The sequence below is a fragment of the Erythrolamprus reginae genome, chromosome 10 (assembly GCF_031021105.1).
Source record: "Erythrolamprus reginae isolate rEryReg1 chromosome 10, rEryReg1.hap1, whole genome shotgun sequence".
Lineage (NCBI taxonomy): Eukaryota > Metazoa > Chordata > Lepidosauria > Squamata > Dipsadidae > Erythrolamprus > Erythrolamprus reginae.
In genome coordinates, this window is record NC_091959.1 from 20,164,392 (window position 1) to 20,179,081 (window position 14,690).

At 42.5% G+C, this 14,690-nt stretch overlaps 1 protein-coding gene across 1 annotated transcript in view; it reads right to left on the reverse strand.

Moving 5' to 3' along the window:
• Nucleotides 1–14,690, reverse strand: part of PCSK6 (proprotein convertase subtilisin/kexin type 6) — a 175,997-nt gene that overhangs the window by 57,641 nt on the left and 103,666 nt on the right. The window contains exon 11 of the mRNA XM_070763474.1: nucleotides 4,507–4,624. Within this exon, the coding sequence (XP_070619575.1) occupies nucleotides 4,507–4,624 (118 nt within the window). The remainder of the gene's footprint in view (nucleotides 1–4,506; nucleotides 4,625–14,690) is intronic.

Below are 14,690 nucleotides of genomic sequence, written 5' to 3' on the forward strand. Positions count from 1 at the left end.
ACATTACTTGCATGCTGCATGATTTCATGATTTCTGAAGGCAGTTCGGCTCAGTTGTCCTCAACGTGCAATTGAGGCAGTCCCCAGCGCCCAGGCCAGATGGACAGTTAAAGGGCAAAGAATTCAAGGTTTTCTAGGAAATCCAATCCTTGTGCCACCAGGCTTGAAATTTTGGGTTTGGACAACTTTAAACTATGCCGTTTACAGTCCGTCCTAAGCGTACTACACAAAATTTATTTATTATTTTATTTTATCTAATTTATTTATTTATTTATTTATTTATTTATTTATATTTTTTTTAAAATTTTATTTTACTTTACTTAACTTTACTTTACTTTACTTACTTTACTTTACTTTATTTTATTTATTTTATTTATTTTATTTATTTTATTTATTTTATTTTATTTTATTTTAATAAAATAAATTCATTCATTCATTCATTTAGTCCAATACATAATACACATTGAAGAGAACAGATATGTAGTAATATAACTAAAGAAACGAATAGAAGAAAAGATATAAAAGTATAGGTGAACAAATTTGAAAGGAAGAAAAGATAAATGAAATAAGGAGAGACAGTTGGACAGGGGACGGAAGGCACACTGGTGCACTTATGCACGCCCCTTGCTGACCTCTAAGGAACCTGGAGAGGCCAATCGTGGATAGTCTAAGGGAAAAATTGTCAGCTACAATGTCCTACCTGTCAATGACTACTTCAAAAGCAATAATACACAGGCAGAAGTTGTGGGTGATCCAACACTGGAAGTTTTTCAGAAGAGACTGGACAACCATTTGTTTGAAATAGCATATAGCAGTGATGGTGAAGCTCTGGCATGGGTTCCACAGGTGGCACGTGGAGCCATATCTGTTGGCACACAAGCCATTGCCCCAGTTCAGCTCCAATTTGCATGGCAGCCAGTTGATTTTCAGCTCATACCGAGGCTACGGGAGGACGTTTGTTTTATTTATTTATTTATTTGTTTGTTTGTTTGTTTGTTTGTTTATTCAGTCATCCATCCATCCATCCATCCATCCATCCATCCATCCATCCATCTATCTATCTAATCTATCTATCTATTTATCAGATTTGTATGCTGCCCCTCTCCGTAGACTTGGGGCGGCTAACAACAATAATAAGACAATATAAAGAAATCTAATATTTAAGTTAATTTAAAAACTCCAATTTAAGAAACCAATCATACGTACAGACATACCATGCATAAATTTTATAAGCCTAGGGGAAGGGAAAGTCTCAATTCCCTCATGCCTGACGACAGAGGTGGGTCTTAAGGAGCTTACAAAAGGCAAGGAGGGTGGGGGCAACTCTGATATCTGGGGGAAGTTGGTTCCAAAGCGTCGGGGGCCGCAACAGAGAAGGCTCTTTCGGCTTACAGAGAGCCTCTGGGGAAATGGGAGAGGGTGTTTTTGCCTTCCCCAGACTCCAGGGAAGTCTCTAGAGCAGGGGTTCTCAACCTTTCTACTGCCATGACCCCTTAACACAGTTCCTCATGTTATGGTGATTCCCCCAACCATAAGTCTAGCACCAATTCTCCCAACAGAGCTTTAAGCTAATTGGCAGGAAGGTCAGAGGGACACCCCCACTGTAAATGCCTGATTGGTTGGATTGTAAAAATATGTTCCAAGGCTCCAGAATAGAAGCTTTAGTTCCTAACACCATGGGAAATTTGTCTTTTCCCATGGTCTTAGGCGACCCCTGTGAAATGATCATTTGACCGCCAAAGGGGTCAATATCTCCGGGACCGCCTTCTGCCACACGAATCCCAGCGACCAGTTAGGTCCCACAGAGTGGGCCTTCTCTGGGTCCTGTCAACTAAACAATGTTGTTTGGCGGGACCCAGGGGAAGAGCCTTCTCTGTGGCGGCCGCGGCCCTCTGGAACCAGCTCCCCCCAGAGATCGGAATTGCCCCCACCCTCCTCGCCTTTCGTAAGCTCCTTAAAACCCACTTCTGTCATCAGGAATCAGGAATTTGAGATATTCCTTTCCCCCTAGGCCTATACAATTTATGCATGGTATGTTTGTGTGTATGTTAGGTTTTTAAAAAGGGTTTTTTAGTTATTTTAAATATTAGATTTGTCATATGCTGTTTTTATTATTGTTGTTAGCCGCCCTGAGTCTACAGAGAGGGGCGGCATACGAATCGAATCGAATCGAATGAATGAATGAATGAATGAATGAATGAATGAATGAATAAATAAATAAATAAATAAAGGGGGTCCCGACCCCATAGGTTGAAAACCACTGCTCTACAGTCTGGGGAGGGTGAAAAACAGGCCTACCAGGCCCACCAAAAGTTGGGGAAATGGGCCATTTTTGACCTCTAGAGGGAGGGGAGGCTATTTTCACTCTCCCCAGGCATTGAATTATTGGTGTGGGCACTTGCACACGGGTGATAAATGCACACGCATGCACTTTTGGCACCCATGGGAAAAAAGGTTCGCCATCCCTGGTATAGAGTTTCTTGTTTCAGCAGGGGATTGGATAGAAGATCTCCAAAGTCCCTCTCCAGCTCCATTCTTCTGTTATGAGCTTTGTAACCATTTCCCCATATGCCACCCTGAGTCCTTCAGGATTGGGCGACATAGAAGTCGAATTAATAAGTAAATAATAAATAAATAAATGTGCAACACAGCCCTACTTTAATGGATTGGGGGGGGGGGGGGAAATCAAGATACCTTTTAAAAACGAGCATATGAAAATTGAAGAGTTTTAGGTGATAAGGACCAAAGAAAATTAAGGAATAACAGGATAGCAACTATTATTTCTCAGATCCCAACTGGAGTTCTGTTACTTTCAGCCCAATTGTTAACAGTAATGTTGATGCCTTAAGGATGTCAAAGGATTTCTTATCAAAGGTCAAGCCCAAACACAGGCATCATCGTTGCCACTGGATGCTAGCAGAAACGGGGGGAAAACAATCTCATTTTTAATCGAGGCTCCTGGTTGTTTGGAAGACTTTCTTCAGTTCCTTAAATGGAACTGACCAACTGCTAGGGGAAAGCCACCGAGCAGCAGCTCGGATCGTAAATCGCAGGGAACATCATGAAAGCCAGGTGAAGGATGGCTTGGGCAGGCTTCCTTGATCAAAGGAAAAGCCAACTCTTGGCTCAGCCTGCAGTCCAAAACTGATTTCTTCCTGGCTTCGTACCAAGTTGCTACATAAGCTGGCAGGAGGAGATATTTCTGTGCTGCCCGGTTCTAGCTGAGCAGCTCCCATGGTCCAAATAAAGATAGAATTGAATACTAGTAAAATGAACAGCTGAGCCAAGGAGAAACACACAGTTACGTTTTGGAGGACGCAACCTTGTAGATGACCCTCAGTCTCTTAAGGACATTGAAGTATTCATCTCTAATGACCTAAGTGCCAGAGCTCATTGTAACAACATTGGTAAAACATTTATTTATTTATTTATTATTTATTTATTTTGTCCAATACACAATGAGGGTTTTAGTGGGTATATATCTATATACACATAGTAAAATACATGATGAAGGTTATAGAGGAGATACTCATAGTAAAATATATCTAAGAAATAACAGAAAAGAAGATAAAGTAATAGAACATATCAATGAAAGAATAGAAGAAGAGATATAGGAATAGAAGAAAGGTATAGGAGATATAGGAGAGCAATAGGACAGGGGACGGAAGGCACTCTAGTGCACTTGTACTCGCCCCTTACTGACCTCCTAGGAATTGGTTCTCCTTAAATGCAGTCAACCTTCTGCGCATGTGCTCAGCCTTAAAAACATGGTTAAATAGGATGGCATTACATCTGGGCAGCTAGGCGCCGCTACCAGTTCGGGCGAACCGGTCCGAACCGGCAGATTAATCACTTTTTTGGTGGGGGAGGAGGCTATGTCCCTCGGCACTGACACAATGGCAAATAATTAATCAAAGAGCCAATCCATCCAGATGTTGAGCATTGGCTGCCGATCAGTTTCCGGTCACAATTCAAAGTGTTGGTTATGACCTTTAAAGCCCTACATGGCAATGGACCAGATTACCTCCGGAACCGCCTGCTGCCGCACGAATCCCAGCGACCGATAAGGTCCCACAGAGTTGGCCTTCTCCGGGTCCCGTCGACTAAACAATGTCATTTGGCGGGCCCCAGGGGAAGAGCCTTCTCTGTGGCGGTCCCGGCCCTCTGGAACCAACTCCCCCCAGAGATTAGAACTGCCCCCACCCTCCCTCTCTTTCGTAAACTACTCAAGACTCATTTATACCGCCAGGCATGGGGGAGTTGAGATAGCTCTTCCCCCTAGGCCATTACAAGTTATGCATGGTATGTTTGTGTGTATGTTTGGTTTTATAATAGGGGTTTGTAGTTGTTTTTTATTATTGGATTGTACATGATGTGTTTATTATTGTTGTTAGCCACCCCAAGTCTACGGAGAGGGGGCGGCATACAAATCCAATAAATTATTATTTATTATTATTATCATTATTATTATTATTATTATTATTATTATTATTCCCATGACACTCACCAAGGCTTCTTATTTGAGGTTCCCACGCAGATGTGCTGGGCAGGAACAGTCTTCCATCTCTTCGCTTCCACCACCAGAGATTCTGCATCCACCAGGCCAAATCCATACAAATGGCTAACTGGAAAGAAAAGGGTCTCAGAGATTCAACTGGTTTATTGGGGGTGGGGGACACAAGTATTTTCCCCCATAATTTTGTAAAGAAAGAACTTCGTTTGCAAATATACAAGAGCTTTGCACAGGTGTTCAAGAGAGTCTCTTTCTATGGATGTTCTCTTTGATCCTTTCTCTCTGTGCTTCCCGAATTTCCATTTCGTTCTGGTTTCGAGGTTTTTCTTTCTTCCATGCATGCAATAATATTTATTTGTATGGCATCTCAACCTCCGACTAGTCATTTTGTTAAACAATAAAAGTGAGGGGGGGGGGGGGTTAGCAATAGCACTTTTTTATTTTATTTTTATTTATTTATTTTTGTCCAATACACAATAAGGGTTTTTAGTGGGTATATATCTATATACACATAGTAAAATACATGATGAAGGTTATAGAGGAGATACTCATAGTAAAATATATCTAAGAAATAATAGAAAAGAAGGTATAGTAATAGAACATATCAATGAAAGAATAGAAGAAGAGATATAGGAATAGAAGAAAGGTGTAGGAGATATAGGAAAGCAATAGGACAGGGGACAGAAGGCACTCTAGTGCACTTGTACTTGCCCCTTACTGACCTCTTAGGAATCTGGATAGGTCAACCGTAGATAATCTAAGGGTAAAGTGTTGGGGGTTTGAGGATGACACTATGGAGTCTGGTAATGAGTTCCACGCTTCGACAACTCGGTTACTGAAGTCATATTTTTTACAGTCAAGTTTGGAGTGGTTAATATTAAGTTTAAATCTGTTGTCTGCTCTTGTGTTGTTGTGGTTGAAGCAACACAGTGTTTATAGCCCTCTCTAAGCGTTTTACAGAGAGTCAGCATATTGCCCTGGGTTCTCATTTTACCGACCTTGGAAGGATGGAAAGCTGAGTCAACCTTGAGCCTACTGACATTCGATCTACCAAACTGCTGGCAGCCGGTGATCAGCAGAAGTAGCCTGCAGTACTGCACTCTAACCACTGTGCCATTGTCCTCAACATTTAATATGCAACCCACACTGTTCAGATGTTAATGTACTACAATTCCAGCATTCTCAGCTAGCCTGGCCAATGGAGATAAGAGTTCAACAATATCTAAAGGGCCTCAGATTTGCCACGTCTATAGATGAAATTGGACTGGCGTTTGTCGGAAATGGTGTAGGGACTCCTGCTTGAACGGGGGGTTAGACTAGATGGCCTACAAGGTCCTTTCCAACTCTGTTATTCTGTATTCTAGTCTGTAAACAAATTGAATCTGATCATATGACAGCAAGAGAAGTTCAAAAATGAACAAAATAAGTAATCCGATAGGAAGAAATATACACTGGTCAAAAAGAAATAAAGGGAACCCTTAAAAACACAATATAACTCCAAGTAAATCAAACTTCTGTGAAATCAAACTGTCCACTTAGGAAGCAACACTGATTGTCAATCAATTTCACATGCTGTTGTGCACATTCAACTTTGTACAGAACAAAGTATTCAATGAGAATATTTATTTCATTTAGATCTAGGATGTGCTATTTGAGCGTTCCCTTTATTTTTTCGAGCAGTATATGTAGGCCTGAATTGAACTAGGCAAATCCTTTGTGTTTGCTCTCTCCTCTACTCTCCTCCTCTTCCCTTTTCTCTTCTCTCCTCTCTTCTTTCCTCTCCTCTCCTCTTCTTTCCTCTCGTCCCTCATCTCTCTCCCTCTCCATCCCTCCCTCCTCTATCTCATCTGCACACTTTTAAAATATATATATGACCTTGTGAATGTAATGCCAGGTGACTCATAACTGGGGATGCTGTTATTGTTGTTGCTGTTATTTCTGGACAGCTAAGCTTCCTATCATTTATTCTGCGTGTTCATATATTAAATGAGTCAGCAATTCCTAAACCTGTCTCATCTAAATTCCTAAATCTGTCTCAACCTCAACTGCTTACATTCTCTGCCGAAGCCAAAAGCCAGTAGTGGAAGTGTTGAACTAGAAGCAGAAGCATGCAGGTTCTAACCTAGACAACCCTTAACCACAGAAACTCTTCAGGTGACTTTGGGGCAGTCCCAGGCCCCTCAACTCAACAGCCAGTTTGGTGTAAAGGTGAAGGTGTTGGATGAGGTGTAGTAAAACCTAAGTTCTAGCCCACCTTCAGCTGCAGAGACTGAGTTACTTTGCTTGTCCTTCTCCCTCCCTCCCTCTCCAGATTAGAGCTGGAAGGGACCTTATAGGCCAGAGGTCTTTAAACTTGGCAACTTTAAGACTTGTGGACATCAACTCCAGCTCTAGCTGGAGAATTCTGGGACTTGAAGTCCACAAGTCTTAAAGTCACCAAGTTTGGGGACTCCTGTTATAGGCCATCTAGTCCAACCCCCACGCCTGAGCAAATTCTATACCGTTTCTGACAGATGGCAGTCCAGTCTCTTCTGGATACCTTCCAGTGATGAAGCTCACACAACTTCTGAAGGCAAGCTTGTTCCATGGGTTGATTGTTCTCACTGTCAGAAAATGTCTCCTTATTTCCAGGTTGAATCTCTTTTTGTTCACTTTCCACCCATTATTCCTTGTCTGCTCTTCATTCAAGTGCTTTGGAAAATAGCTTGACCCCCTTCCTCTCTGGGGCAGCCCCTCAAATATTGGAAGACTGCTATCCTGTCTCCCCTGGTCCTTCTCTTCACTAGACTCGCCATGCCCAGTTCCTGCAACCGTTCGTTGTATGTTCTAGCCTCCAGTCCCCCCCTAATCATCTTGGTTGCTCTTCTCTGCACTCTTTCCAGAGCAGGGGTCCCCAAACTTAGCAACTTTAAGACTTGTGGACTTCAACTCCCAGAATTTTCCAGCCAGCATAGCTAGTCAATTTAAGGATTGTGGTGGTGAGGGAAAACAGTTCTTACACTTGACAAATAATTAGAAGTTTTCCATGTGAGAAGGACTGTGTTGAGCTAGAAATTCTAAGAATTATGGTGAATCTGAAGAACAAGGAAAACTAGAATAGCATAACAGTAATCTAAACTGGCTCAATTATCTTGCTTAAATTGAATGCATGTCTCGTTTTGGTCATGTTTACTTACTTGCTTATTTAATTGACTTCTATGCCGACCAATCAGTGAAGGGCTGCAAAAAACTTTACCACCACACTGTGGGCATGGCTTATTTTGTGGATGTGGCTTGCTGGTCATGTGATTGGGGAGGTGGCTTAAAGATCATGTGACTAGCTTAAAGGTGGCCAACTTGACATCACAAGGGTTTGGGTTAGGGTGCCTGGCCTCTCCTTGCCTCAAAGAGATACAATTTCCCTACACACAGGCACACAAAAATATACATTATCTACTATATAAACGGTACAGTATGTGTATGTACAAACACACACAAACATGCATAGCTCTTCTAAAATTATACACATTCAACCTCATTTACTGCGATAGGAAAAACATACCCAGAACCCAAAAGAGAAAAAAAGAAAAAAAATTGAATTTTTTCTACCGGTTCTGTGTTCCTGACTGTATTTGTACCCATCACTGCACCCAATCCCTTGGAACTCAGGATGGTGTACAACAATATAAACAATATCTTTACCTTAAAGATAAACAAATGTTTATCCCCCCACCTAAAAAAACCCTGAAGAATTTTCATATTTTTCTTGTAACACAACACAGCACAATCATGCCTCTACCATCCATTAGAAAACATTTGCAAAGTTCTTTCCTAGTGCACCCATAACTCAACTCCCTATCTGGGCGTATGTACAGGCACATCTGCTTCCATTTGCCATAGAAAACCCCAGGAGCAACAGGATATTCTTGTTCGGAAGTCCGAAATAGTTTTATGAAAGGATTACTGCAAAGTCGTTCTAAAATAAACACAGGAGGGAGAAGGTGATTTTTGACAAGAGCTCGTTCTGAACCTGGACAGTGTCAAGGTTCACAACTGATTCAAGCTCAATATTAACCGCTCCAAACTTGACTGTAAAAAAAATACGACTTTAGTAATCGGATTGTCGAAGCGTGGAACAAATTACCGGACTCTGTAGTATCATCCCCTAACCCCCATCACTTTACCCTTAGGGACTATCCACAGTTGACCTTTCCAGATTCCTAAGAGGTCAGTAAGGGGCGTACATAAGTGCACTAGAGTGCCTTCCGTCCTCTGTCCTGTAGTCTCTTCTATATCTCATACATCTTCTCTACTATATCCTCTATAACCTTCATTTGTGTATTGGACAAAATAAATAAATAATAAAATAAAATAAAATAAAATAAAATAATAATAAAATAAAAATAAAAATAAATAAAATAAAAATAAATAAAATAAAATAATAAATAAAATAAATAAATAAAGGTTCCAGCAAAAACTAAAGTCTAAAGTTTAAAAAAAAGAGAGGGTTGGGGTGGGGTCTGGGAAGCAGAGGAATTTCTCAAATCGAGTTAGAGAAATCAATTCGGTGAAAGCTAAGCCTTCTACGAATGCTATTTTTGCCTAAGATTTTTGCCTGCTGAAACAGACGGGCGCTTCTAAATATCCCCCGATTAAAGCCTGGCTCTAAGAGGATTAGGAGCCCTCAGAAGGATGAAGGATCGTTTTTTTCTTGATAGGTCTACAACACATCATGGATGCTCAAGGCCTCTGGCTGCCAAAACCTGTGGGGATTCTGAGTTGGCCTTCTAATTCCCGAAATAGCAGCGGGGTAGGGTAGGAGGAGGGCAATGCTATTTTAATCAGAAGCCTCCAAGGAATTCAAGACTCTGATCCTGAGATTTAGGGGGAAATACAAAGGAGTTGACACACGGTAACCGCTGGGGAATAAAAAGGGTGTTTGACCAGCTTGACTCCTCTCATCAGAAACGACCTTAACTCTATGATGTTCTTCATGCACAGAGGATAAAGTATTCCAATATCTCAGGGGTTGCCACAAAGAAGAGCGAGCCAACCTATTCTCCAAAGCACCTGAGGGCAGGACAAGAAGCAAGGGGTGGAAATTAATCCAGGAGAGAAGCAACTTAGAACTAAGGAGAAATTTCCTGACAGTCAGAACGGTTGATCAGTGGAACAACTTGCCTCCAGAAGTTGTGAATGCTCCAACACTGGAAGTATTTAAGAAGATGTTGAATAATGTAGTATAGGGTTTCCTGCCTAAGCAGAGGGTTGGACTAGAAGGCCTCCAAGGCCCCTTCCATCTCTTTTATTCCTTTTTGTTCAGAGCTGCAGAAGTAAAAACTTTTTTGCAATTTCTTCAGCTGGCTTTAAAACTGAAGGGGTTGCACTTAGAGACCCCTCAAAACCTTTTGTTACAGACTTCTGTAACCAGACGTTCCCACCAAATGGTAATTTCTAAAGTCACAGAGAGAAATATTATTAAATGCAGAGCAGTCAGACTAATGACATGTTTTACATTTAGTGTAATTGTATTTAAATGTATGTTCAGAGTTAATTATGGGCCATTTCTGTTTTTTGCCCTGACCGCAAAGTTTTTGGAATCGAGCATCCCTGCTTTAAAGAGTCAAAACAAATGAGAATCAACATATTCTCTGTTGTGGTGCCTGCCTTTTAGAATAAGATCGTTTCCACCCTTCCAAAATCCAGATGTCTCCTACCCTGATGACATTCTAGAAATCCCAAAAGATCTGGTTGTTCTCCAGACTTTGGGGTAGGCTGGATGGAAGCCCCTTGACCAATATGTTTGCAATATGTCACATGTGTTTGGATGTAGTAATGTAGATTTTCCATGTTGTTTATTAACCTTATATTCCAATTTTTTTGTGTTGTATTTGTGTGTGTTTTTTATAATGTGAGCCCACCCTAAAGTCAAGGGCGTTGAAGTTAAAGGGAATTAATATATGCAGAGTGATGGGAAGCAGCCGCTGCGTCCAGGTGCTTGGCTCCGGTAGAAAATTCCAGGATGCGTGTGCAGCTGTGTGCCTCCAATGCTCCCCCTGCATGAGATTTGGCTTCTGCACATGCACAGCCAGCCAAATCTCACGCGAGAGTGAGATTTCACCAATTTTTGCCGATTTTTTTCTTCTGAGCATGCGCAGAAGCAAAAATATCGGTGAAAATCACTGAAATCTCGCTCCTGTGTGTATCCCCGCGTGACATTTGGCTTGCTGCACATGCGCAGAAGCCAAATCTTGCACAGATGGCTGCCATGCACACCCGCAACAGCCTTCGAGGGCACTCCGGGTAGGAGTAGGAAGAGCAGCTCTTCACTGTACAGTGGTACCTCTGCCTAAGAACGCCTCTACTTACGAACTTTTCTAGATAAGAACCGGGTGTTCAAGATTTTTTTTGCTTCTTCTCAAGAACCATTTTTCACTTACAAACCCAAAGCCTCCGAAACTGTAACCGGGAAAAGGCAGGGAGAAGCCTATGTGGGGCCTCTCTAGGAATCTCCTGGGAGGAAACAGGGTCAGAAAAGGCTGAGAGAAGCCTCTGTGGGGCCTCTCTAGGAATTACCTGGGAGGAAGCAGGTGTGGAAAAGGTGGGGAGAAGCCTCCATGGGGCATCTCTAGGAATCTCCTGGGAGGAAACAGGGCCAGAAAAGGCGGGGAGAAGCCTCTGTGGGTGCTCTCTAGGAATCTCCTAGGAGGAAACAGGGCTGGAAAAGGCAGGGAGAAGCCTCCATGGGGCCTCTCTAGGAATCTCATGGGGGGAAACAGGTCTGGAAAAAACGGGAGGAGAAGCCTCCATGGGGCCTCTATAAGAATCTCCTGGGAGGAAACAGGGCCATCCCCCTCCCTGTGGTTTCCCCAATCACACACATTATTTGCTTTTAAATTGATTCCTATGGGAAAAAATTGCTTCTTCTTGCAAACCTTTCTACTTAAGAACCTGGTCACGGAATGAATTAAGTTCGTAAGTACACTGTATATACATATACACAGGGTTTTTTTCTCCATTGCAAAGACATTCTAGAGTTGCAAGAAAGAAAAATTAACCAATCGTGTTGGAACTCTGGATGGCCCAGAATTCCTTTCAAATCTCTTTCAGCAAAATCATCTACAACTGACCTAGGAAGATAATTGTTCGGGAGGCACTCTGCTAAAATTGCATTCCATAAATTAGCATCTTTCTAATTTGTGCTCTTAAGATTAGAAGCCAATGGGCACCTCTTTACAGGCAATGTTTTTCCTCCTTCCATTAGTTTTTTCTTACTGCCATTCCTTTTACTATTCTCCCTGATGGTCACGTATGTAGAGAAATGAAGCAATCTTCTCACAGAAGCTATTTTCTATTTTGGAAATTTGTAAGAAGAAGTTGACGCGGTGGCTCAGTGGCTAAGACGCTGTGCTTTTCCATCAGAATGGTCGGCAGTTCGGCGGTTCGAATCCCTAGCGCTGCGTAAGGAGGTGAGCTCCCATTACTTGTCCCAGTTCCTACCAACTGTTGTGGTTAGCTCTGGCCCAGCTCCTGCCCCAAGGACTGTGGATGTGGGGGAGACATCCACATGCTGCAGGCCTGTTTTTGCCCCCCGTGGAATCTGCTGATGAAGGCTCCTCTGACCAAGAAGACATGAGTGACAGGGAGGAGGAGAGTGGGGCAGACAGCTCAGAAGGAGATCAATTATCCAGCTCCTCCTTGGATTCAGAACAAGAGTTAATGATACAGCCACGCATGCGGAGAGCGATGCATAGGCAACAACAACTGAGAGATTATTATCAAAGAAAATGAGGCCACCTGTGGTTGGGTGGGACTGTGGTAATTAGTGACACTGCTATAAATAGCAGCCTGTGGGTTTGGCCATTGTGGAGGATTATCTGATCGTTGTGTTTCGTGCCTGCCCTTGCTGACTTTGACCTTTTGTGTGCTGATTTTTCCCCGCTTTGACACTAAACCAGGGCAAAGTGTGTTTCACTTTGTGAAAGAAGAAGGACTGTGAATTGCCTCACAGCTGCAAGCTAAGTATCACAGAACTGATAAGGGACTTGTACAAATTACCAGTTTGTTTGGAGACGAGTGCTCTTTGCTATACAAAAAGAGGGCTTGGTTTAAGTGAATTTTCATTATAAAGAACATTGTTTTGAATTTTCAAACGTGTGTGTCTGAAATTTGTACCTGTGAATTTTTGGGAGGAGTCTACCAGAGAGCCAGACAGAACACCAACTTAGCAGTTTGAAAGCATGTAAATAAATGCAAATAGGAACCTTGCATGCAGGGGAAGCCTGCTGTCTTCAGCACTACTGGTGCGCCCTCTGAGGCCGTCATGGGTGCGCGCACATCTGCCACATGTGCATGCCCATTGGGGCAAGATTTCACTTCTGCGCAGCAAGTGAAATCTTGTGTAAAGACACACAAGCGAGATTTTACCGATTTTTGCCAATATTTTTGCTTCCGCGCATGTGCAGAAATCGCCCAAATTTAACTCGCACAAGTGTCTTTACACAAGGTTTCGCTTGCTGCACATGCGCAGAAGCAAAATCTCATGCGGGGGCATGCATGCGTGCATCGGGGGCATGCAGTGGTGGACACATCCCGAAAATCGCTACCAGAACGGAGCACCTTACCGTTCCAGTAGCAGTCCATCACTGGCTCCGTGCATCTTTGACGTTCAGTCATGCTGGTCACATGACCACAGGCAGTTTTCGGACAGTACTGGCTCTCTGGCTTAGAAATGGAGATGGCCCCGCCCTTAAGGACAGGATCGACTAGCACATATGTTCAAGGAGAACCTTTACCTTTAACTTTAAGAAGAGGTTAGATAACTACTTTTCATAGATACAGTGGTACCCTTAATTCGCTCCATGACCAGGTTCTTAAAGTAGAAAAGTTTTTAAGAAGAAGCAATTTTTCCCATAGGAATCAGTGTAAAAGCAAATAATGCGTGCAAATGGGGAAACCACAGGGAGGGTGGAGGCCCTGATTCCTCCCAGGAGATTCCTAGAGAGGCTCCACGGAGGCTTCTCCCCACCTTTTCCAGGTCTGTTTCCTCCCAGGAGATTCCTAGAGAGGGCCCACGGAGGCTTCTCCTCGCCTTTTCCAGCTGTTTCCTTCCAGGAGATTCGTAGAGAGGCCCCACAGAGGCTTCTCCCCACCTTTTCTGGCCCTGTTTCGTCCCAGGAGATTCCTAGAGAGGCCCCATGGAGGCTTCTCCCTGCTTTTTCCGGTTACAGTTTCGGAGGCTCGGATTTGTAAGTAGAAAATGGTTCTTGACAAGAGGCAAAAAAATCTTGAACAGTAGTTTAATTCTCTTTGAAGGGGATTTTCTAGTCTACAATATTATGTTCTAAGAGCAATGATGTATTAATCGTTAGGATCGATTCCAACTCTACAGTTTTGTAATTCTATGTCTCTAAACCACTGAAAGATGTTTACGTTGGTTGTAAACATGAATGTTTTTGAAGAAATGGAGGGAAATCTCCTCAAATTGTTTCACAATAAATCCTGCTTTGGGGTTTATTATTCTAACTTCTAAAGACTTGTAAGAAACTGAACTGGTTCCTCTTATTAGTAGCCAGTTTCCCCCAAACCTTGGGAAATTAGAATACTTATTTCATTGCCTCGGCAGTGCTTTAAAAAAGTTACAAACTACTTTTAATACAACAAAGAGCTCTAAAAAACTCAATTGTGTTCTACTGTGAAGGTTATGTTTATTCAAATCAAGTTGCTAGATATGTTATATAGATAGTAATAGGTATACAGTGGTACTTTTACCTAAGAACGCCTCTACTTAAGAACCTTTCTAGATAAGAATTGGGTATTCAAGGTTTTTTTTTGCCTCTTCTTAAGAACCATTTTCTACTTAAGAACCCAAGCCTGGAAAAATTTCCCAGGAAATTTGAGAGCGGCACGAAGTTTCCTGCCCTTCCCTCTTTATTCCTGGCCATCTTGGGTTTTTCTGGGCTGCCAGAGGAGCCTTTCGGTGGTGCTTAAGGAGGCTTTGGCAGTCCAGAGTGAACGAAGCATTTTCCTTTCTCTGGGTGCTTGGGGAGGGAATAAATAGGTAGGTAGGTAGGTAGGTAGGTAGATAAGTAGGTGGGTAGGTAGATAGATAGGTAATTGATAGTTGGGTAGGTAGGTAGATTGATAGGTAGATACCCTGTTTCCCCAAAAATAAGACGTACCCCAAAAGTAAGGCATGT